Source organism: Miniopterus natalensis, chromosome 1, assembly GCF_054644295.1.
Source record: "Miniopterus natalensis isolate mMinNat1 chromosome 1, mMinNat1.hap1, whole genome shotgun sequence".
Lineage (NCBI taxonomy): Eukaryota > Metazoa > Chordata > Mammalia > Chiroptera > Miniopteridae > Miniopterus > Miniopterus natalensis.
In genome coordinates, this window is record NC_142081.1 from 80,241,203 (window position 1) to 80,265,181 (window position 23,979).

The 23,979-nt window shown below is 33.6% G+C and overlaps 1 protein-coding gene and 1 long non-coding RNA gene across 2 annotated transcripts in view; both read left to right on the forward strand.

The window, feature by feature from the left end:
* LOC148094239 (uncharacterized) overlaps positions 1-4,693 on the forward strand; it is a 28,834-nt gene extending 24,141 nt beyond the window's left edge. The window contains exon 3 of the long non-coding RNA XR_015715522.1: positions 4,562-4,693. This is a non-coding gene — a long non-coding RNA (uncharacterized LOC148094239). The remainder of the gene's footprint in view (positions 1-4,561) is intronic.
* Positions 4,694-5,281: 588 nt separating this feature from the next.
* The window catches only part of MIPOL1 (mirror-image polydactyly 1), a 241,455-nt gene continuing 222,757 nt past the window's right edge, over positions 5,282-23,979 (forward strand). Inside the window, exons 1-2 of the mRNA XM_016198454.2 lie at positions 5,282-5,360; positions 22,647-22,860. Coding sequence (XP_016053940.2) covers positions 5,342-5,360; positions 22,647-22,860 — 233 coding nt within the window. The 5' untranslated portion in view covers positions 5,282-5,341. The remainder of the gene's footprint in view (positions 5,361-22,646; positions 22,861-23,979) is intronic.

Genomic DNA, 23,979 nt, shown 5'->3' on the forward strand with positions numbered 1-23,979 from the left:
TGGGTTGCCTCCTGTACTTGCCCTCCCAGGAATCAAACCCGAAACCCAGGTATGTGCCCTGACCGGGAGCGGAGCCCGAAACCCCTTGGGGCGTGGGACAGCACCCCAACCAACCGAGCCACCTGGCCAGGGCTAGCAGGTTTCCACTGACGAACATTTATGTTAGGTCTGCTTTTCTGCTAGTCATCGATCCACCCGCCCATCTACCTGTCTGTCCAGCACATAAGCACTGAGTGAGTACTTACTGTATGCCAGACACGCTCCTAAGGACACAGATGAAGGAGAAAATCAGGGCCTGCTTGCATGTAACTTTTCTTGTGCATAGTTGGCTGCGATGTATACAAAACAATGAACTAAACCTCAAATTAATTCCATGAAGGCAGCAGTAGCATAGGTAGTGTGATGAGAAAGGAATTTCTATTTTATTTAATAGGATAACCAGGCAAAACCTTTTTGAAGAGATGACTTTTGAGCAAGGCCTAAAATGATGAGAAAAAATGGTTTAGAGATCTAAAAAAGGGGATTCTGAGCAGAGGAAATACAGTAAATGTAAAAGTTCTGAGTCAAGGAAAAGCTTGGTGAGTTCAGTGATCAGAAAAATGTACCATATGACTAGAGCATGAGTAGTTTCTCTTACAAATAAATACTGCTTTAATAGTATCTTTATACGTTAGTTTTCTAAATGCTTTTAAGAAGGGAACTGAGGGGTCAGATAGTATATGCAGTTTTAAGTTTTGAGAGCTGAGGTATGGGGCCGCTTTTATTCATACCCTTTCTCCCTGAACCTCCTCTTGCCCTCGCTGGTTCTCAGGAACCTGGGTTGTCTGCAGCTCGGTGGGGAGGGAGTGGGCTGTGCTGAGGCACAGTGAGTGAAATGCTTTTGGGTAGAGAATGGGCCAGGGACTGTGGCTACTTCAGAGACTTTTGTCTATTAAGATGAAAACCCAACAATAGAACATACCTATATGTTGTATATGTTGAGTTATGAGATAATATATTTGGCTCTCCTTTGGCCTGTTAATGAAATCATTTCAGTGCAGAAATTATCAACATTTCTCAATCTAGGAAATACGAAATTTGGAGTTTTATGGAGTTATAGATAGATATGAGGCCGTACTATAAATGACTCCTAGTTTGATTCTGTTGGATTCAATTTACACAAATTTATGATTAAAATAAGGAGGCATTAGGGGGAAAAATGCCATTAACCAGAGTCAGCCAAAAACCTTTGCCATAATGTGGCTTTTCTGGAGGAAAGTAGGAATGGCATCTCATATGTAAAATAAGTGTTAAAAAATCCTGGCTGGCGTTACATTGGGGAATGAAATCCCATTTTTGAATTCCTCTCTATCAAAAAGGCATTTAATTTTACAAGATAAATGTTGGAATCACCTATAATTTTTTAGGCAGATTAGAACAGATTTTGTTTCACTGGTGTTTTACTGCTAAGTAAACTAGGAGAGTCAAGTCACACTTGCAAGCATAGAGAAGTTTGATTAAATTTTTTCCATCTATATTTTTTGAAATTACAAAATTTTGGCACATATATTCAGATTCACATGTACCTATAAAAAGAAGGGAGTATGCAGTTTCCTTAATTATTGTTTTTTCTTTCTTCTACATAACAAGACTCACTTCCTTTGAGAATTAAAAACAATTTGGAATGAGGTTAGGAATCTGTGATTGAGAAGATTTTAACAGATGCTATATAGTATGTTCTGTCTGTTATTTTAAAGATTTTCTTTTTGTTTTTTAACATGGGTAATTTTTTCCAGCACAGCTTATAAATAAACAAGCTTTAGTTGGAAATCAGTTTTACTCAGCTACTCGAACCTGGTATACATTAATAGTGGTAAAGCAATGAACTTATATTTTGTCTGTTTTAATAAGTTAGCATTTTTATTAAGAAGCCTAATTTACCTGATGCCTAGTATTAAATCGTCCCACATGAATATGTAATTTTTTTATTGAAACAAGTTATTGATATCAAATCTTTAAGATGAGTTTAAGAAAACAAATCAGTATTTTATTAGTCTTAATCCTTTGTCCTAAAATGAATAGAAGTGTAAAATATGTTGCATGTTTACAGAAATCTTTTATTCCTATTACAGTATGTAGGCACATAAGTTGTAATTAGCTTGATTCATTAGAACATCTAATTTTTGCTTGACATTATGCAAATGTGCCATTAAATCTGTTTTTTAAGATTTTTCCAGTTTAATGTCAGAATCCAAATTCATAAAGAGTTGGAAAAATGAGATGTCTGAGCTATAGGATTCACAGGGATTTCATATGAAGCCTATTTAATCAGGATAACACTGTTATTAATATTCATAATGTCAGCTGGAACACAAATGACAGACTATGGGGCCTAAAAATTTTACTTGGTGAATTTATTAAAAGTAGCTTAAAAAATTAATGGAATTTAAGTAAAGTTAGTGAATATGAAAATCTTGTGTTAGCACAAAAAAATCTCTATTAGAACTTTCTTTAATATCATTTTGCATTGATGTCTTTTGACAGATTTCATTGGTACTTAAAGAAGGAAGATGCACGAATGTTCATTTAAGAGGATTTAAACACATTGGCACATTAATTTTTACATGAATAATAAGTGCTTTCCAAAAGCAATTAACTTACAGTGTACAAGATATGAATTGAAAAATAAGACTGTGACATCAAGGGCAAAGCAAATGTGCTGTACATTTTAAACTTAGTGACAGGACTGTTTAATATTTTGATTTATTTTATTTGTATAGTTTTCATAGGATAGGACTTAGAATATGGTTAGTTTAGTGTATGTGAAAGCATATTTGAAGAGTAATAATGCTCACACCCTGCCCCAAAATATTGGTAGTGTTAAACATTATTTTCTGCAAGTGTCACTTATTTACATTTATTGGAGAATTAAACATTTGTTGTGTTATTAGTAATATTTGAGAATATGTTCAATTTTTGCAGATAGTCTAAGTGATGATTCTGATTGGGTTTAGTGCTACAAATACAGGTGTTAACACAGACTTACTGATTATAGCATAACTTAAGTGTATATTAAATAAGCTCCTTAAAGTTTAGTGTGAGAAGTTTAGTTAAGAGCCATATGATTAGTATACAAGTAAATTTGTTCTGTATTTTGGCCTAAGAAAGTAAAAAGTTGGGGATAGCTTAAGTAAAAGTGAGACGCATTTTATTTTTGTCCTACCTGTTTTTCTTTTTTTTATTGATTTCAGAGAGAGGAAGGGAGAGGGAGAGAGAGAGAGAAACATCAGTGATGACAGTCATTGATCAGCTGCCTCCTGCATGCCCCCTACTGGAGACTGAGCCCACAACCCTGGCATGTGCCCTACCAGGCATCGAAACGTGACCTCCTGGTTCATAGGTTGACGCTCAACCACTGAACTATGCTTGCCGGGCTACCTCTTATTCTTTGTTTTAAAATATGCTTATAATGACATTATACCAGTGTTACAGCTTTTACTTTTGTTATTGAAGTTCATTAAAAACAATTAGTTTTAGACTATTATATATAGTCACAATAACAAGTATTTTGTTTTATACTTTTCAGAGATTATTTTTGTGTGTGTGAATTTTAGTACTTACAAAGCATAGTTTCATTATTTTCTGTAACAGTTCACTCAGGGTTCACCTATGAGAGAATATAAGCCTTGACCTGGCAGTCCAGATGGGTACTAGAAGTTTCACTTGTAATCTATCAAAGTTATATGTGAATGATTTAATTTCATCAGACATGTAGGAATAGCCTGGTATGTTTTGGGACTCATATTCAGAGTTTGATTGGAAAAAGCATTAATTACCAGGGTGTGTAGAAATTATCACAATATAATGCATACTTTAAAATTTTTGTGTAAGGATTGAAATCAAATTGATATATTGACTATTACGATTTTTTTCTAGTGGCTGCTTAAGTTAGGTATGGGGCAGGGGGATGGTTTTGTTTTCAGATCTGACATATTCACTTATATGCCCAGCAGAGGGCAGCATTTTACTATGTCAGCCTCATGAAAGAATTAGCCCTGCTTAGACTGTCAATGTTTCTTGTAATTACTCCCAGTATATTTGTTGCTTGCTTATGAATTAACTTGCATTTATGGAACTAAATCATTCCAATCATTTAATTACACCTGAGGAGCTGAACTATAATTGCTTGCTTCCAACTAGGATCTGATATGGCTTGAGCAGTATTAATTTGGTGTTTACTTTTCTGAGTGCTAAAAGCATTAAAATGATTGTGCAATGGGATTACATTTTACTAATTGCTGGCATTCATTAGCTGGGTAAATGATGAGGAAGAGTGACTGTATATTATAGAGGGATAAAATTATGGTTTTAAATAGTATATTACTAAGCACATTAAGGCCTATAAGACATGTTTTAAAATACTCCAGAGGTTATTAAAGACTGTATTTTCTACATGTCTTGCTATATGAATCTCTTATTAAAAGACTGCAATTATTATTAACCTTTTTGGGCAATATGTAGGGAAATAGCTTCATTGACTAGAACATATTTCTTTGATATTAATAACTTCCTATATTTTCAGCTAATCCAAAAGTAAATGAGGAACTTAGAAAAAGATTGCCAACTCCAGATCAACATATTTAGAGAAAATTGGAAAAGGAGAAGCTTACTACAGCTTTATTTGAGGACTTTTTAAAGATTGCCGAGTTCTAGCTGTGAGGTAAATTTAATTTTATTCTCCTTAAAAGCATGCACACAAAAAAACTTGCAGAGCTTTTGTTATGTTTATTATGAAATCAAATGTAAGAGAGAAACACTAATAATTCCACAAGTTAATGATAGTCTTTATGTTTTTTTAAAAAAATCAGAAAAGCATTTTTAAATATTTTACAAGTATAATATATTTAATATGAAAATATACATTGTAAATTCGAATTAGTAAATTTGAAATTTTTGGTGTAAACTTTATGACAAATAGACTAGAAACTTTATTTTTGTTAACTAGTTGAAGTTATAGTTGGAGAAGACCTACTTAGATAAATTAAATGGTTCTCTAACCAAAGGAGCAAGAATGTCTAAAAGCTTAACCTGAACTATATTTACTAAAATATAAGTGTAAAAGAAAGAACCTGTTTCTGAGAAAAAAGATTTAATTTTGTCTGTTGAAATACAGTTAATTGTCCCATTATAAATGTTTTAGAAAATCATTTATCCTGTAAATTCTCTTTTAAACAAAGGTAAGGCTTAGGTGTGTTCTGATATATTGTTTAAGTTTATTTATCTAGAGTTGGCTTTATTTTAGCTTCAAATCTTGGAGCAAAAACCCGAGATATTGCCAGAGCAAACAAGAGCAGAAGTACAAATGGAGGACTGGTCAAAAGGTAAGGACTTTTAAGGTATTAATACCAAACCCCAGGTGTTGTGCTAGTTCAAGGCACTGAATGAAGTATGTTTGTTCTAACCAATATATTAGGCAGGCAGACAAGCACACACACATGGACCCACAGACACAAAGGAGGAGACACACACAAAGAGACCCACATACTGCAAAAGAGACACAAAGAATGATACACAGAAAAAGACATGCGTGTGCAGAGAAAGAGACACACACAGAGGAAGATGTATTGAGAGGGAAAGGGAGACACACATAGGGAAAGACACAAAATGGGAGAGACTGAGAGAATGACTGGGAGAGAGATGCATAAAGAGGTACACTCAGAGAAAGAAACAGAAAGAGATGCAGAACAGTAAGGGGGAGCCTACACTCAAGTAGGGAGACACAGAGAGAAACACATGTGCATAGATACACACACGAAGACACACGCATACCCAGCCTCCGAGAAACCAAAATAAGAGAAACCCAGTGAGAAGGAGACAGAGAGATACGTTGAGAAAGAGAGAAAGACACTGAGAGATAGAGGCATAGGCATACAGACAGACACACCCACAGGGAGATGGTGTCAGAGGGGGCCAGAGACAGTCAGAGAGACAGAGACATGCAGAGATGTGCAGATGGCGACAGAGACAAGGAGAGAGAGAGAAAGATAAACACGTATGTACAGGCAGAGGGAAAGAACAGTCAGGGACAGAAACAGTTTGAAAGACAGACTGAGAGATGGCCTGGAAGAGAGAGAGATAAAGAGGGCACATCTGGCTATAGAGCAAGATAGAGCCATAAAGAGCGAGGTTTAAAAAATGTTAGGTGTTTAATTGAGGTGTCTTATAGTAAAATGTTGCAAATCTGGAATCCTTGGGAAATGGACCATTCTGACTATAGTATCACATATAGTTGAAGGCTTAAACCTTATGCCCTTCATTTTTATTTTCTCTAGTTCTATAATTTAAAAATAGGATTATTGCCAACACATTACACATCCTTCTCTCTTTCTGGATTTCCCTTTCCTAACAGGGCTCCTTTTTCACAGTATTTCAACCTTTACCTTTTTCAGAAGGTTAAAGGCCATATTGAGGGATTGTTCTAGCATAATTGTACTAAATAAGTTAATAATTACACATTCTTTTCAGGAATAGAATGATGCTGTGCTTCCTCAGTATCCCTTTTTCTGATTTCTACGTTTGTTTTTTATTTACATACTGTTACAAATTTTCTTGTTGTTTCTGCCTACCATTAACAACTCCTGTCTTATTTGTGATTTTTGGCTGCTTGTTATGAGTTTAGAATCGAGATAACCAAATTGTGTATAAAGTAATATCAAGTAAGGTAGTTAAAGGTTTTTAATACAAAGTTAAATGTTTTAGTGTATGGACTTCGTGACACTTAATTTTGGTCTACTCTCTTTATATAAGTTTGTGTCAAGGATACATACGTGTGAACCTGGGAACTAGTTTGTTTTACCTGTTTTTATTCATTTATGCAAACAAGCAAGCAAGCAGTCTTCTGAAGCACTCAAAGCAGTTTTACTGCATTTATGTACAAAATGAGAAAAAAGGAAGTAAATAATGATGTTACTTATGTTCCCTATTCAGAGGTCACATTACTGTGAAAAGTCATGTTGTTCAAACTATACGCAGCCGGATCTTTAAGCCAAAGGAATTATTTTTAATATATCTGAAGAGCTAGAGGCTATGGAGGAAATTCTTCTCATAAATGTAGAACAAGCAGGAAAGATGCAGAGGAAGGAGCTGCTGAAGTTCTAGGATGCTCATCAAAAGGATGGATGATTTTAGGGCTAAAGACACGGATGCATAGTTTGCAAGAAACAGACCACAATAGATGTGACTAAACAGCATTAAGAAAATTTGCATTTTTACAGGCATGTTTTTGACATTGGAAATAGGAATTGGACAAGTATATATTTTATAAAGGGCCTGTTCATGAAACAGTATTATGGAATAAAATTAAACAGGTAAATGTAAGATCTTTTGAGTTTAGTAATAACAGATATGTTTAAACCAGTGAAGTCTACATGGTCATTTCCTTTATATCACTGGTCATGGGACTTACCATAAATTACAGATTGCTTCAAAACTCTCTTACACAAATGTTCATAGCCTAGCTCATCAGTAGTTATTTTATTGAATGTTACTTATTTTTTTTATATTGAGCTAATTAAAAATTTGTATTACAATCTGCATTACACAGATTTGCTTTTGTGTCCTCTTACAAATTTCATTATGAGGAGTACTAAAGTAGTTATTCTTTTCCTAACTTTATTGTAGAAACATTGAGGAATATTTAAGTCAAAGAATGGATGAGGTATATTATATTAATATAACCAGTTACATTTTTCTTTGTTTTTGTCATTTGTAGGTAGTTTGGAAAATGTAAAGTTGACGTTTATAGGTAGGATGGGAGAAGACATCTATAAAACATGTCCAGGTTTCTTTTTTTATTTTAAGTTTTTAATTTATTTTTAAATATATTTTTATTGATTTCAGAGAGAGGAAGGGAGAGGGAGAGAGAGAGAGAGAAACATCAATAATGAGAGTCATCGATTGGGTACCTACAGCACACACACACACCCTTGCTAGGGATCAAGCGCACAGCCCGGGCACGTGCCCCGACCCAGAATTTACCTGCGATCTCCTGAACCACAGGGTCGATGCTCAACCACTGAGCCACGCCGACCGGGCTGTCCAGGTTTCTTTATGTAGTTAGAAAACAGACCTGAATGAATGAAATTTTCAGCTGATGGAAGCAATATGTGAGGGAATAAATGTGTAATGCCCAGTGAGCATTAGTAACACCTTCTGGCTTCTCAAGAAGTAAATGATGTGCCCTTTCATGAAAACTTTTTTTCCCCCCAAGATTCTTTTTTTCCTGCTTTTTAAGAGGGAAAAAAAAGAAAGGTCGTAATCCAAGTATGCATGTAAAGTTAGCCCTCAGAAAGAATGAGTTGTTATGTGATTTTAGCCCTTTTTAGCATTTACTTATTACTTTACTGTATAAGAAAAAAGGGGGTCAAAAATCTCCTATGAGTAATTAATTGGAATGGTATAAAAATTTTCTGGATATTTTTTATATTAAATTTTGGTGATTTCTATTAAATTAGCAGAAACAGCAGTCCACTGGAAATATCTTATATATTATTTATGATTAAACGTGTATGCCATAAGTATACATACCTACAGTAATGTAGGTAAAAATGAGGTCTGGGTGCCAGTTAAATTTAGTATATTGTAAAACATATTTAAGTTTAGAACCTTTAGGGGTCAGTGTTCCCTAAGATAGATTAAAAAAGGTTACTGTGCCTACCCAAATTAAATATTAAGTCTGCTCTATTTTAAATATTTCTTACCAATTGATGATGAGAATCACACAGCTTGGGAAGCTTTAGATAAACACCATTCAGTGTTGTGGTTTCTTCAATATTATTTTCAAGTTTACTATTTTAGGAAATCATATTTAATGTGTATTTATGTACAGAGTAGTTATTTTCACTTAAGCTCAATTTAAATATGGATTGTTTTTAAACTATTTTCTGTTAAGCTAAAAAAGTAAGCATGGTTCTAAATCATTATACTCATTTGAAATTTGGATAAAAAACTACTTATAGAACTGCTTATGTTGAGTCCTTACATGTGGTTTATTGGATGCTAGCAAATATTTTAAAAATCTTATCTTACTGATTTTAGGTAAAAAGCAAATGTGCTCTTTATTTTAGAAATGAACTAGCAATTAACCTTTTGTAGCCGTGATTCTTATGGTTCTTCTGCCAAACAAAATAAATAACTAGGACAAAAACCTAGCAAAAGGTAACTTGTAAGTGGTTTATTAGTTTCTTGAGTCAGAATACTATTTATTTTTGCTTGGCATTTGGAACCTGTATGCCACCATCAATCTCTTTTATTATTGGTTCATTTATCTTTCGGTCTTCACAAAGTATATATTCTTTTTACCTTCTCTCTGTCTGTTGTTCTGTAGTTGAATTATACCTAAAACTATTTCATAACTTGCAAGCATTTTGTAAAAGTAGACATCTATAGAAAAACATCTAGGATGCTTTTAAGTGTCTTTGATCATTGTGACTAAAATACGATTATAGGATCTCATATCATTTTAATAAACTATTTTCTTTTAAAGCAGAGGGGAAAGAAATGTCAAGTTGCATAGAATGGGCATCCATTTCTACCAACTAGATTGTTGGCAGAAAAAAAATGATTTCCTAGGCATCATGAAATTCAAGGTTTTGAAAATATCTGGATAATTAAACATTTTGTGTTAAATAACAGGACTTGAATTGTTTTTAATAATTGACTTTCTAGTAAGTAATGGTGTATCTTCCCTAAATAAGTAATGTAATTTACTTTGGTTTGTTTTAAAGCAGAAGGTGAATTGCACTGGAGAACCAATGTATTTAATAATTTTACTAAAATGTTACAGTAGAAAGAATGCATGTTTGGAGCTAGATTGACCTGGGTTTCAATTTTGTTAATATTCCACTTATTATCTTACTTATCTGGACTTGGGTACAAGTTTCATAGTTATTTTGAAGCCTGAGTTTTCTTGTGTTTGGAAGAGGAGAAATTTCCTTTAGGACTGTTTTGAAGATTAGGGATTGTGAATGTAAAAGCCCTTCTCCAATACCTGAAATGGGAAATGAGTTGATTTAATATGTATTTCATATACCAGAATGATTATTTTCAGTAGTTGTGATGATGATAATGGTTTTTACAGATTAAAAAAAAAAGATTGTTGACATATTTTACAGGACCTAAATAAGTGGTGGTGGTGCTTGTCATTGTATTTCATTCAGTTGTGAAAGTAGGCATATAAAAAAAGTTTTAAAAGTATTAGGAAACATAAATAACAATTTGAAATTCTTATTAGTTTTATAAGAAGCTTCGCATACAATATTCACACAGTATTATTACAAACGATTATTTTCAAAGTAGTATAGCTTATATTTAGTATATTTATACTTGATAGAGTGGAATATATAATCAGTACTATGCATTTAGGGTAAAATCTAATTTTGTTTGTATTGAAATCCCAATAGCGATAAAAATCTTCAGACTATTGGCATCATTCACACAATGTACTTTTCCCTTTTGGCAAGTATGAATTTAAGAATGCACTTTTAATTTTCCATATGTCATAGAGGGATTAAAGAACATTTCTGAGGTCCGATTAAATTTATTATTCATCTCCATAGTACCTAACTTAATAGAGTGCTGGTAACTTCTTACACATGACTGTTTAGAATATTTGAGAGAGTGGGTTTAGGACTACTGGCAGCTGGCCAGCAAGAGTTGATTTATTTCCAGAGGAAATGGCAAGGCAACTCTTAAAAGAATGACTGAGATTATACTATTTTATTTTAAAAATTATCTTATTTTAAATAAGTTTATTAAAGTACATGGGATTCTGGATGTCTTTATTTTTAAGCTTGATATGAGTGATTCTGTTAACTACTCTTGGCCACGGTAGGAAAGGGGAATGAACACACAAAAAACAAAAAACATTTACAAGGACACTTAGTTTTCTAACTGGTTATAAAGTTTGTTACGAACTGTGTTTTGAGGTTCATCATTTCTGATACAAATAATTCACATTTGTTAATTTATGCCAAGTTTTTGCAGTTTTTTAAATAGACTTTATTTGTAGAGCAGTTTCAGGTTCACAGCAAAATTAAGCAAAAAGTACAGAATTCCCTTTATACACCCTACTTCTTAACCCTACATACGCACAACGTCCCCCACTATCAGCATCCCCCACTGCAGTGGATATTTGTTCTAGTTGATGAACCTACCCATACATTTTTAATAAGGGAAAAGTTTGTGAGATGATAGGAATCTTTATTTCTTTTTACCCAATTTAGATTGTTTTAAATCAGATCAGTCTATACTCTTCATATAGAATTTTTACTATACCTGTGATGCTTCATTTTATAAAAATGATAATTGCTAAGCAGAATAAGCAGGAAAATGGTAAATTTCTTTTTTTGAATAGGGCCACTTCTCCCCCATTTCTATACTATTGACATGCTCTTCTCTTTGTACAACTTGTGACTATTTCTTTGATTTATAGAAATCCATTTCTACTTTTATTATACAAGCTCTTTCAAGTTTATCTGAGGCCATGAAAATATGAATATTTTTTTTGAAATAAAAAACTACTTGAATTTTTAAAAAGTTTTTGCTTTGTTTTAAATTCTTCGTCCTTAAGACTCTGAGCCCTTCGATAAATGTCCTCATGTGCTTCTAGCTATTGCTCTTTCGTGCCATAGCACTTCCTGGAACACATATGTATGATACAAATCTTAATATGATCTTGAATCTTTAATTTTCTAGAAATTAGAATTTCAGTTTATCACATTTAAGATGATTGTGCTCTCCAGAGTGACTATATTTGTCACTTTTAGTGTGACTGCTATAAAGTCCTGAGTGTACATTGGCATTTTGTTGATTCTGCAGATCTGAGTCAATATGCATTGATGTAGAAACCGAACTTACAGCCGTTTACACAGTCGGTCCAGGTTGGCTGTGGAGTGGGACTGATGTGCCTATGTTTATTGCATTTACTCACTACTTTTGGTTATAAATAAATTTGATAGGTGAAAAAAATACTTTGGGGGAGTTACCAAATACTCCAATTGTGTGTGTGTGTGTTTTAATCAAAATTTACCCTATTGGACATTATGCTAATCTTTTTGGGAGACCTTTGAGATACAGTTTTTTCTTTGTTTTGCCTTTTGTGTTTGTATTTTTTCTTGGGTAATATGAAAAAGGAAACAAACAGTTTAGACTACAAAATTTTGAAATTGCTTGCTTAGATTATTTCATAGTCTAAACGATTGAATTTAAAATATTCTAATCTATAGCTTTTGAGTAAAATTGATAATCTTTTGATAAGTGGTAAAACTGTGCTGATGATGTATGGTAAAAACTAATTATTTTAGAAAACTCTGTTTTGACTTTCATTTTTGTGTTTTGAGTGAGTCTAGCCTTCACATATCAAAACTTTTTGGTACTTTAAATTCAGGATGCTAGTGGGTGAAAGTTCAAAGTAATTAGTTCAAACAGATAAAATTGTACTTGTAGAGATAGTGAATATGTTAGTTTTGCAAATGTAATATTTTTTAAATTAAAAATTAAATTTTCCTCAATAGTTTCACTTGTGTACTTGAGGTAATTTGATGTATTCTAAATAGAGCACAGTAATGTTTATTGATTTTGAGCATTTTTATTATAGAAATATAATCAAAGTTAAGAACCAGATGACCTTATTTCCTTCTTCAATTAACTCCCTATTTTTTCCCTATTTTACCCCAGTGTTCAAGATTTTCAGACTAATATTGATTCCTAACAAGTGGAGATAGCTAGGGTTTATTCAGCATTAGTTTGCTTGAACCAACACATGTATTGGAGGAAATATGATAGGAAAGACAGACCAAATACATAGTCCTAAGGATTCAGGCTTTTGTATATGTTCTAACATTTGAGTATGGATTTTAGAGTATTCTGTATCCTTTCCACAGATTGCTGTAAAGAATTTGCGATTTCAATGAATTTTTATTTTAAGTAGGTTAGATGGTTTTTGAATCTTTATAAAAAAATTAACGTTGCAAAATTTAGAGTCACTGAAGCCTTTTATTCAATTGCTTTTAAGAGTTTAAAGTTAAAAAACTAATGATTTCAATTCAGCAATCTGATAGTTTCCTTTCAGAAACCTTCATTGCCTATATTTTATAATCAACCAGTATAGAGTTTAAGACCAGGACAGGCTGCATTAGTTCAGGTAAGAAGAGCAAAGACACAACAAAAATTTTCATTAAAAAAGCAGTCCTTGATCTCCTGAGAATGCAGTTGAGACCAGCATCAGAGATTTCCTCTGCATTTTTAATAGGCCGTTTGCTCTCTAAGATGTTCTGTATTGGTCCTTTATTATCTTTTTCTTTTTTAAAAGTCTCTGCCCCTCTGTGGAGTCATTTTAAATAAACACATGTTTTTAAAAAAACAAACTTATTTTTCTCAGGCCTTTTTTTGGTCTCAGGTATTTAATGCTTTTTTTAAAAGTTAAAAATACTAATTCTAACAAGGAGCTGATGATGCTATGGTGACTAGTATGACACTAGTATAGTAGGCACAGTTGATTAATGAAATGGGAATCTCTACCTTTTATGTTTCTGTTTTGTTTTGTTTTCCTGGAGAAACAAATGGTAAATTTGAATAAAACACACATCATTTGCATAGAAAGTTATGTAATGATGCCATATAGAGTATAATGATTTCCTAAAACCTTGTATTTAAAGTAACCTGAATTACAATGAGAGATAAACAGAATATTTACCCATCCCTTATGAGCTGCTGCTGATATGTAAATTTATTCTTCTACTTTGCACAAATATACTTTTGAGCTACTGCTTAAACACTTTGAGGTCCTTAGTCAAACAGTTTTAATGATGCCTCCAATATTGTGAAAGTGTGACATTTGATGAATGTCTCATATAGTTTTGATATCTGGGCACATGTCAACAAAAAAAATGAACATTGGTTTGTCATGCAACACCTAGATAATTTATAATTTTACTGTTTATATCCATCTTGACATTTTTTATCTGCCAAAGGCAGGTTTCATTTGGAATCTTAATCTGAGATTTATTTGGTGGATCTGGAAATCATAGCTAGGGTTCCCACAGGAAATGGTCCATCTACCAACAGATTAAATGGCAGTCCTGCAGTTGTTAGGGGAGCTCTGCATTTAACACACATGCATACTCATTCAGACAGCACTGTGGAGAAAAATTAAAGTAGTAACCCAGGTTTAGGAACAATGTAGCTAAAAAGTCCCATATTTGCTGAATGACAAAGGGTTATATAGCAGCATTTCATTTTATTATTCGTGCTTGAATTTCTTGTTTGCTCTGTTGAGTCTGCTGACGAATACTAATAAATGCCTGCAACAATCCAGACGAGAGATGCCTGGCAACAAAGCTATGCGGTGGACCTCCCTGATCTTCTCCAGTTCACAACCTGACCTTTTGAAAAATTGGCTGGGCTAAGCTGCAGAATTTGGGTGTAATGGTTATTGTTAACTCCAGCTTTAGGATTTATTAATTTGTGTGATCAAGACTTACCTATACTTCAAAGTTTCAAAAGACCAAACACAATCATCCATCCATTAGAACTAACATTGTGTTTCAGTGATTTCCACTTAGTATCCGACTGGTGATTCTTCTGTTTTGTTTTCCAAACCTAAAAATGCTCTTAAGTAAAATGAAAGGCACATATAAAGAAAATCTATTTTTTCTCTTTATACTCATTATTGGAAAAGTTACCTTCTATAAATGACTTATGAGATTGTCGAATACATGGACAATCAGTGTATGTTGATACTTAAAACATATAAAATTATGAAACCTATTTTACCTGAAATTGTAGAAATTTAAGATTTACCTCGTTCATTTACATTTTTAATTGCTTGATACAAATTAGTCTTATAGTAAGAAAATTTGAGAAAGGCTGAAAAGGTTAGAAATATATAGTAAGTAAGCCAAATAGTTCCTATCACTGGAACACCAAAAGAATAAAGGTGGGATAGTTTTCACAGTCATTTCAGCCTAAGTAATATTTGTAATGGTTTAAATTGGATGATAAAAGTTTTACAAAGCTTTATTTTATGTGATATGTTCATAAGTTAATTAGGTAGCCTAAGCTTTAGGAGATTACACTGTTGTACTCTGTTCATGGCCTTCTATAAGAAACGGTGTTAAAATTTAAAAACTGCAACCTTACTTAGAACTTAGTTTTTACACAGAATTCTGACCTTTTTCCCGTATGGAATGAATATTGATGTGTTCATGACTATTTGAGACTCATTGAAACAAACAAAAACTTTAAAAAAGTTGGTGCAGTGATACCACATTAAATAGCTTTTTTACAATAAAACAAGTAACAAAATTTCAGTAATTTCCATGACTAAGCAATGGAGAACTTGTAACATGATATACTGAGTCATTGAATTGTCTTAATAAAAAATGAAATAACTCATCACCACTTCATTTTGACATGTTTATCTAGATATACAACAATGTACAGGATGTAGTTTATTTTGAATGTCTAATGTCATGTCCAAGTGATTAAATTATGTGGTATTGACACGTTTCATGATTTTCCAGCTTTATAAACCTTTGTAAAACCTTAGTTCAGTCACTCACAGCTACAACCAGCCTCTTCTTCCCCATGTGGTTTTGACTTCCCCTCTCTCTCTTCATACATCTATAAAGAAATGAAATACGCCTTATTAGAACTATGTAAGACTGTGATTCTGTGCTTTCCAACGTGGTAACCAATGCCTACATTTAGCTTTGAGCACTTGAAATGTGGCAATGAGTATGGAGAATTAAAATGAAAATTACAGTTCTTTTTTCTTCTTCCTCTTATGGCAGTTCAAGAAAAAAAAAATTCAAAAACCCCTGAGAGCATATACAAAATATACAGTGTCTAAGAAACGAGTTTGCATTTTTTTAAATCAAAGAGTCAAAAGTTACATAATTACTGTGACTCCTAAATGAGAATGTGTGAATGATAAGCAGCTGTGATCTACTAGCTATGGTCCTTATTATATCTAATATCATGTGCCAATGTAGTGAGTGCTCAAAGTATGTTATAGAACATGCTCTTTACATTTCTTATTTTCCTGCCATGGGATTGAATTTACAGAATTATACTATTAATTTCATTTGTGAGGGATTGAATTTTCTTGCAGGGTCTTTTGCTATTGTCAATTTCCAAATTTTGAAGTCTATTATTACTGTAATTTATTAGTTTTATAATCTGGTACAAACTTTATTAAACCATTATTTATTAATTACAAGTTTTAACCTAATCAAGTATTTCTATTATGTTTCATTGAATGAGGTAACATTTTGTTTTTCATGTCCATGTATTGTGATATTTTAATAAGAATTTTCTTATTACATTTTATTTCTTATTTTAATAAGTAAATATTTTGCTTTCAGCAATACAGATTTTCACAGATAATATAGCTAACATGTATTGGAGTGTGAATTCTGGGCTGGCACTCTTCGAAGAGATTGTATAATTTAAATAATTTAATTCTCAACCCTTTGAAGTGGTTGCTATTATTTTGTACTTTTTATTGATAGTGAAATTGATGAGAGGTTAAGTAATTTACTAAAAGTCATACAGCGATGTGGTAGAGCCAGAATTAAAGCCCTGAAGTCCATCTTAAGAGCCCATGCTTTTGGTTCTGCGTGGAAGATCTAAATACAGCAGTGTTCTAGTTGGAAGGTCTGAACCGTTCTCTTGTACACATTTGTATTAGGTATGACTTACTGTGATGTGGCAGAAGTTTCTGGGGTCTCTTATGTTTGGGGGAAGAAAACCATATATGTAAATATGTAAAGCAAAACTTCCCTCCCCCCAAAAAAGAAAACAAATAGTCAGAAATATTTAGTAGAGGAAATAAGTAGTATCTATGCACATGTACAATAGGTAACCTACATTTAACTTTAGGAATTGATAGAATTTATTTGGAGCCACTAACTGGTTGTTGTTCTGATTTTGTTGAAACTAATATTCATTTAGAAAAATCTTTAACCATTGAGAAAAAGACAACATCTTTTTGTTTAAAATGTGGGGTTACTATAGTAATCCCATTATTACATCAAATTTGCATCTATTTAATAATAATATTTTGTATCATTTTGATGTTCTTACATAATGTGGTGATAGACAATGTAAAAAAGAAGCAGACAATATACAAAAGAAACAATAAACATGAGGTTTTTATTTTTATATTTATGAAATCAGATCCTACAGTATAAGTAATAACCTTAAAAAAATAAAAAAACAGTTTTAAGGAAGTGTTAGCAAGTGTCAGAAAGCACATTAACAAATTGCCTCCTTTATGATTCATTTTGGATACAAATTCCCCTGAGTAGCACCTGCATCTGAAGGAGCAAGAAATCTATTTATTTGAATGTACTTGCCTATAGTACTTCTGTTCCCCTTTCTCTTTCTTTGCCAGTGAGCTCTCAGGTAGCTGGGATGTTGGTGTTCTGAGTAACCCCAGTAGATCCCTAGAGACAATTTTAGCTCAACCACTCTGAAGAAACAGCTCTGTAAACAGCATTGACCCCCCAGGGGACCATCAAATCCGTTTACACAGATACCAGTTGTCACAAACTATTTACAAAGCCAGACAGAACAGAATTTCCCAGCCTCTAAGAATCCCTATTTGATTCTAGCCGCCTCCTCACTCCTGTATAGTAGTTGTGAAATAAGTTACTTTTGGCCAGGAGTCATGATTTCTTGTGTAGCATCAATTTAACGAGCATAATATACAGTGACTAATGTATAATTGTCTGGATTTTTTAACTCAAAGGGGATTCTAAAACTTTCTTTCCTAAAATAGGAAATGGCGTAAATACTGTTAATTTTCTAGACTAAGGAACTGAGAATTTAATAACAAGGCTAGCATTGAGATAGTTGGCAGTACTGGTACCTCCAGAAGTAAGAGAATTTGTTAGATCATGAAAATAGTCCTTTGGAAATGGCATGAAAGTCACTAGAGGGACACAGCATATACTTCAAAGCATATACTGCAGACCACCTAGGCACATGTATTAAATATTAAGGCTCCAAAAAATATCTTCACTAAGTCCACTCATTTTGACCCAGTGAGTAATCTATCTCTAGCACTAGCTATAGGTGCCATTTGAGGAATATCTAGTCGTAGTCTTCTATAACATTTTTCAATGGTCACAGGATAAGTTTACATGCAGTGGTAGCATTAGATAGTAATAGCAAGAATTGGGGAATATATTTGAAGTGGTCAAATTCTATGTCCAAATTATACAGTGTGCCCATAGAAGAGCAAATAAATAAAGAGCCTGATAGTTGTCATAAAAAAATTTCTATTATTTAACTCTGAGGCAAGTTAGACCTCAGAGACTTATGAATTATGTAGAAGAGATTGATAATTTATTCTCTAAGTCCATTTGGAGTTATGAATTTGAATAGTAATACTCTTAATGATGAAACAATTAACAATGACATTGATTAAACACAGAAGCAAATTACTAAAGAAGGTTATAGAGTTTCTATTTTAAAACATGCAGGAGAGAGGAATCAATAGTTTTAGTTTTAAGCTTTTGTCTGCCTGCAGATAAGAGTTTTAATTAAAAGTGAGTATGTTCTTTTAAACGTTTATCTAATTGGTTAGCAAAACATACCTATAACTTCACTTTATGTTGCATTTTAGTGACTTATCTGTTTATGTTTCCATATATAATGCTTTCTCAAGTGATGGACAATACAGACATCTCAACTAAAGCTCTTAATAGCTTCATCCAATTATCACTTCATAAAGACCTTTCTCCTGGGTTGTAGAGTTCAGGAAAAATAATTGAAGATTGAATTAGAGTCTCCAAGTGCTATTTTTTTTTAAAAAATGTTTTGTTTTGTTTTTACTGATTTCAGAGAGAGAGATATTGAAACATCAATGGTGAGAGTCATCAATTGGCTGCCTCCTGCACGCTCCCTACTGGGGATCGAGCCCGCAACCCAGACATGTGCCCTGACCGGGAATTGAACCCTGACCTCCTGGTTCATAGGTTTACACAACCACTGAGCCACACCAGCCGGGCTCCAAGTGCTATTTTTTTCTCTCGGTTGGAGAAGGTACTAACTGAGAAATTAAATTTAAATTGGGCTTGAAATAAGGTAAAGAAAATTTGGCAATACAATAGGATAGAGTAGTATCTTAAAATCTGACTTGAAAAGTCAAGCAATTTGAGAGTAAGCAACTTACTCTCAAATGTTTCAGAAAAATTATATATGTGTAGGCAGGCAGATAAATAGATAGATGCAGAGAGAATGAATAATAAAGTATAGTGAAATGGTAACATTTGGGGAATCTGGATGAAGGGTATATAGGAATTCTTTGTACTATTTTTGAAACTTTTTATAAGACTGAAATTATTTCCAAAAAAAGAGGGGGGAGAGACTGTTATCTACAGTTGCTTCTTGTCACCTTTCTCCCCTCTGTCCTTAGCATGTTTATGTAGACCATGAAGCCTTTTGCATTTGGCTCTCATTTCTCCTCTCCCTTTCTTGCCGTTTTCCTGAACGACTTCAGTGTCTTCAGAGTTGACGTTTCGTTACCCTGAGTCCTTGATTTCCTCCTCTATGTGTACCTTCGCCATCAATCTATTTTATCAACCCATTGCCAGTTAAACCACATCTTGGACTTTGTTTTTACATGTTGCTCATTTTGGAAATTTTCACTTCCTGACTATACCATCTTCTAATTTCAATATAAGAAATGACTTTTTGTTTTTTGTAAATCTATTCCTTCCTTTTAGGGCCTGTTCCTTACAGTCTGTCACTTTTTCTGTATTTCTCATACCTCAAATCCTTTGGCATTTCACTACTTGTCCTTTTTTTTTTTTTTTTTTTTTTTGGTAACAAATGCCTTTGTGAAATCTTCCCAGAGTTTAGCTTTGAGCATCAGTATATCTAGCCATTTGTATTTGGTCTCTAAAGCCCTAGCAGAATCCTTCCTTATCACATTGTATTCATATTATTAGATCAGCTTGCCTTCTTCAATGCACTATAGAATCCTTGGGGGCTGAGGGGTACTGTTTCTTACTTGTTTTTGTTTTTCTAGTACTTATCACAGGGCCCAGCACACTGTAGGTTTTCCATGAATTATTAAATTAATGACTAAATGAGAGGGGTCAGACTTTATATACAAATGGCTGAATTCTGATATAGGATGATGCAATATGGCAGAGTAGAAGAACATTGAGAGCATTCGGGGGATTTAAGCAATATTTGCTAAAATAGGCAAAAAAAGGCAGACAGAAAGGAAAATTTTATAAATCAGGCTTGTTTACTCTAAAATAAAAGTCTTGATAGAAGAGTATGGATAGTCTGATTTTCAGAGCAGGTTCCAAATGTCCGATGAACAGTTATAGTTAGGAATCTAAAATACAGAACAAGAGTAAAAACATCCAGAATTAATGAGAGTCAAATAACAGAGTGCAGGTTTCTTCAAAAATATTAAACACTTAGAATTGAAATCCAGAAGTGTGGTAGGACTTGTCAAGTTCATTTCAATGATACTACAAAGGGTTCTAATTACTACAGTGCAGGAGGGATCAGCAAGGAGTCCTCTTATTGGGCAGCTCCCACCTCTGCTCTGAGATTGGAAGTAATAGCACAGTCACAGCTGAAAAGGCCCTGATTTGCCGAGAAATCAACAAATCACAAATTTACATTAGGTACACGGAAGTAAGAGAGGTTATAATTGTGGTAAACAAGTACAGGTATCAGGGATGGGGTAAACTAAACACTAGAATGTTAGGAATAAAAAACTGAGAGGAGAAAGATGCTAAACTAGACCCAGAAATACAGAGGTAAAAATATGGGACAATTTGTAGATAATGCAAAGTTTGGTCTCAAAAACAGGTCAAAGAGTCATGACTTAAGATTCTGAAGCAGTTGGTATAGTATTGGCATAAGCAACTGGGGGCTATTTATAGCTATAGCTGGCACATAGTTTTACTTTCTGATGAATTTCTGTACCTCATAAACTGGAGCATAGTATAGGCCCTAATAGTTACTTTTTGATACGTCCCTGGGAACATTTTGTTATTTGATATTGCTACTTAGAATTCTTTCATTTGAATTATAAATTCTATGGAGTGTTGGAAAGCATGGTTTAGTGATACAGTGGTATACCTTAGAGTCCATTTATAAAAATGTCTCATTCAGATTTGGGGGTTGCATGTGACCAGTACCAGCCTGTTCTAGAAAAGCTGCATGATGAACAGCTAAAGCCAACCAAAACATTTTGAAATGTCAAGAAGCAACAAATAATCTCCAGAAACCTAAAATTATTAAATTTTAAATCAACATAGAATATAATGTTGAAATTTTATAGATATCTTACAGTATTTAATTATGATAGCACATTTTCCCCAATTCATTCCCTCAAATAAAGTGAAATAAAGAGTAATTTACTAAAAATGTTTTCTGTTCTAGCTTTAGCCACCAATAAGACAATGTCCAGACTTGGGGTTTATAACTGGCTGTACCTAATTTCAGCACATATACAAGCAAAGTATTTCTTTTTAAAGAAAGAATACTTTGTGAGAGGTACCTTATTTATAAGTGCCCCTTTCTGTTTTTATTTTAAAACTACCTCAGATTTGGCTGGTTGGAGACAGCATCATCAATAAGCAGACGATATTCACCTGCTTCTTACAGCTCTGCTTTTTAAAGTTTCTCTGGATATAATAAAGTCCTAGTTATAATCCATGTTAGTTCCTGTTGATCTGATTTACTGGTGAAAGAGTTTGTTTTGTGCACTTGAATGTGTGTCAGTTTCTTCCAAAAAATCAGATATACTCTATTCTTTTGAAACAGCTTAAAATACTAGTTACAGCTTAAAATAATGTTTATGAGATAGCCAGGCATTGCGAAACAGATCCTCTAGTGTATAATACATACCTGATGGAATGGGAGTTAAAAATAATTCTAATATTCATTTTATAATATGATGATGATGATTACAAAAATAATAGCATTTATTGACGTACCAGACAGTAGGCCAAGTTTTTCGCATGTATTAATTCATTTAATCCTCACAGCACCTGAAGTGAGTGTTATTGTATTATCATTGTAAAAACAAAAAACTGAGGTGTGGATAGGTTAGTTACTTGCCCGAAGTTATACACTTGGCAAAGCTGGAATTCTGATCCAGGCAGTCTAATATCGGAGTTCCAGGCACAATATCATTTCACTATAATCATTAATTTATTGCAACCTAGTTTTCAAAGTTTAGGGAGAAAAAGTAATCTGAAAATAATACCTCTAAATCAATGCTTTTCAAGTTTGATTGCATGCTGGAGTCATCTGATCACTCCCAGAGATCTTGATTTAATTAATATAAGATGTGGCCTGGGCTGTAGGATTTCTAGATACTCCTCGGGTTTTTCCAACCCAAAGCCAAGGTTTAAACCACTGTCCTAAGTGCTCACTCACTGTGGTAATGGAAATATTAATGGCAGAACCACACTGTATATACTTATGTGATTACAGTAGTAGGACAACTAATAAGTACATGTGTAAAGCTATGAGAGCACTTATTTCTACAAGAATATTTATTTGAATGATTCAATATGTAGCTACGGTGTTTCACATTTCATGTGTTTTTATTTTGTTTTAAACAGCCCATCGTTATACTGACCTTGAGACTACAGGGAGAAATACAAGTACACAGCCAGACGAGCCCCTGACTGAGAATTCTGAGGGAAGCATGCGTCAGAAATCCAGCGAATTAGTTAATGAAGCCACACGCGAGGACACGCAGCCGCCGGAGCAGAAGTCAAGGAGTTTTCCTCATCCAGGTGCTGAGGCAGCTCACTGCGCTGCTGCAAAATCCAAGTGAGTGCAGCGGCCGGAGAGTGTAAGAGCTGGGAGGACTCTTTTTGCCCCCCTCCCGCCCTGCATTCTCCATTCTTTTCGGCGTGAGTTAACTTTGACGTATCATTAACATATTAGAATTTGGGGAATCTACCAGAGTTTTCTACTGTTTCTGTTATGTCAATATGATGTGTCTAGATCAGCAATTTTCAACTTTTTTCATCTCATGGCACACACAAACTAATTGCTAAAATTCTATGACATACCAAAAAATTTATTTTTGCCAATCTGACGAAACACTAGGTATTAATTTGATTCTTTCACACTGGACAGCTACTGTTGTGTTGGCTGTTGTCATTTTTCTATTTGACAATCTAAGGGAAAAGTGGTCTGTGCCCCTGACTAGTCACGTATTGCATGTTCTAAAAATTCTTGCGGCACATGGGTTGAAAGTCGCTGGTCTAGATCGCTAAGTGAAAATGCACAGGATGAGTTTGAATAAAGGCCATGAGGTTTTATTCTTTTCAGTTAAATATTGTTTTCTGTGACCTTTTATTATGGATCTGGAAATAACTGTCAAGTTGATATTAATAATATATTTTTCAAAATCAGAGCCCAAACCCAGTAGCTCCAGAACAAAATAAGGCCAAAGATGTGGTTTCGGTTAGCATTTTTTTTTTTAAATGAATTTGACTGCTTTGTACAAAAGGGCCTTGTACATTTCATTTGCCTCTGTACTCTTTTACATTCTGCAGCTTTTACTCATTTACCTTCCTTACCTGTCCCATGAAGGGACTTGAATTTGTGACATCTGTGACTTTTACCTGTGGGATTAAGGTACTTCGATAATTATTCATGTATTATGAAAATAGTACTACATTAGAACAATTTTAGTGACTAATATAGTAATATTCAGTTCAGATAAAATTTTATTTTATAGAATACATTTTTATAATTTTACATAAGAGCAGCTATTTCAACTTACTTAGAAATTACTCAGTAGATATATTAATGTTTTCCTACCACTTAACAATGAGTTATATTCTCACTGAAGTACAGATCGGGGTACACTTTTGGGGATTAGGGGTAGGGATGAATGAAGAGGTGATAAACATTTTATAACCACATGAGAAAAACAGA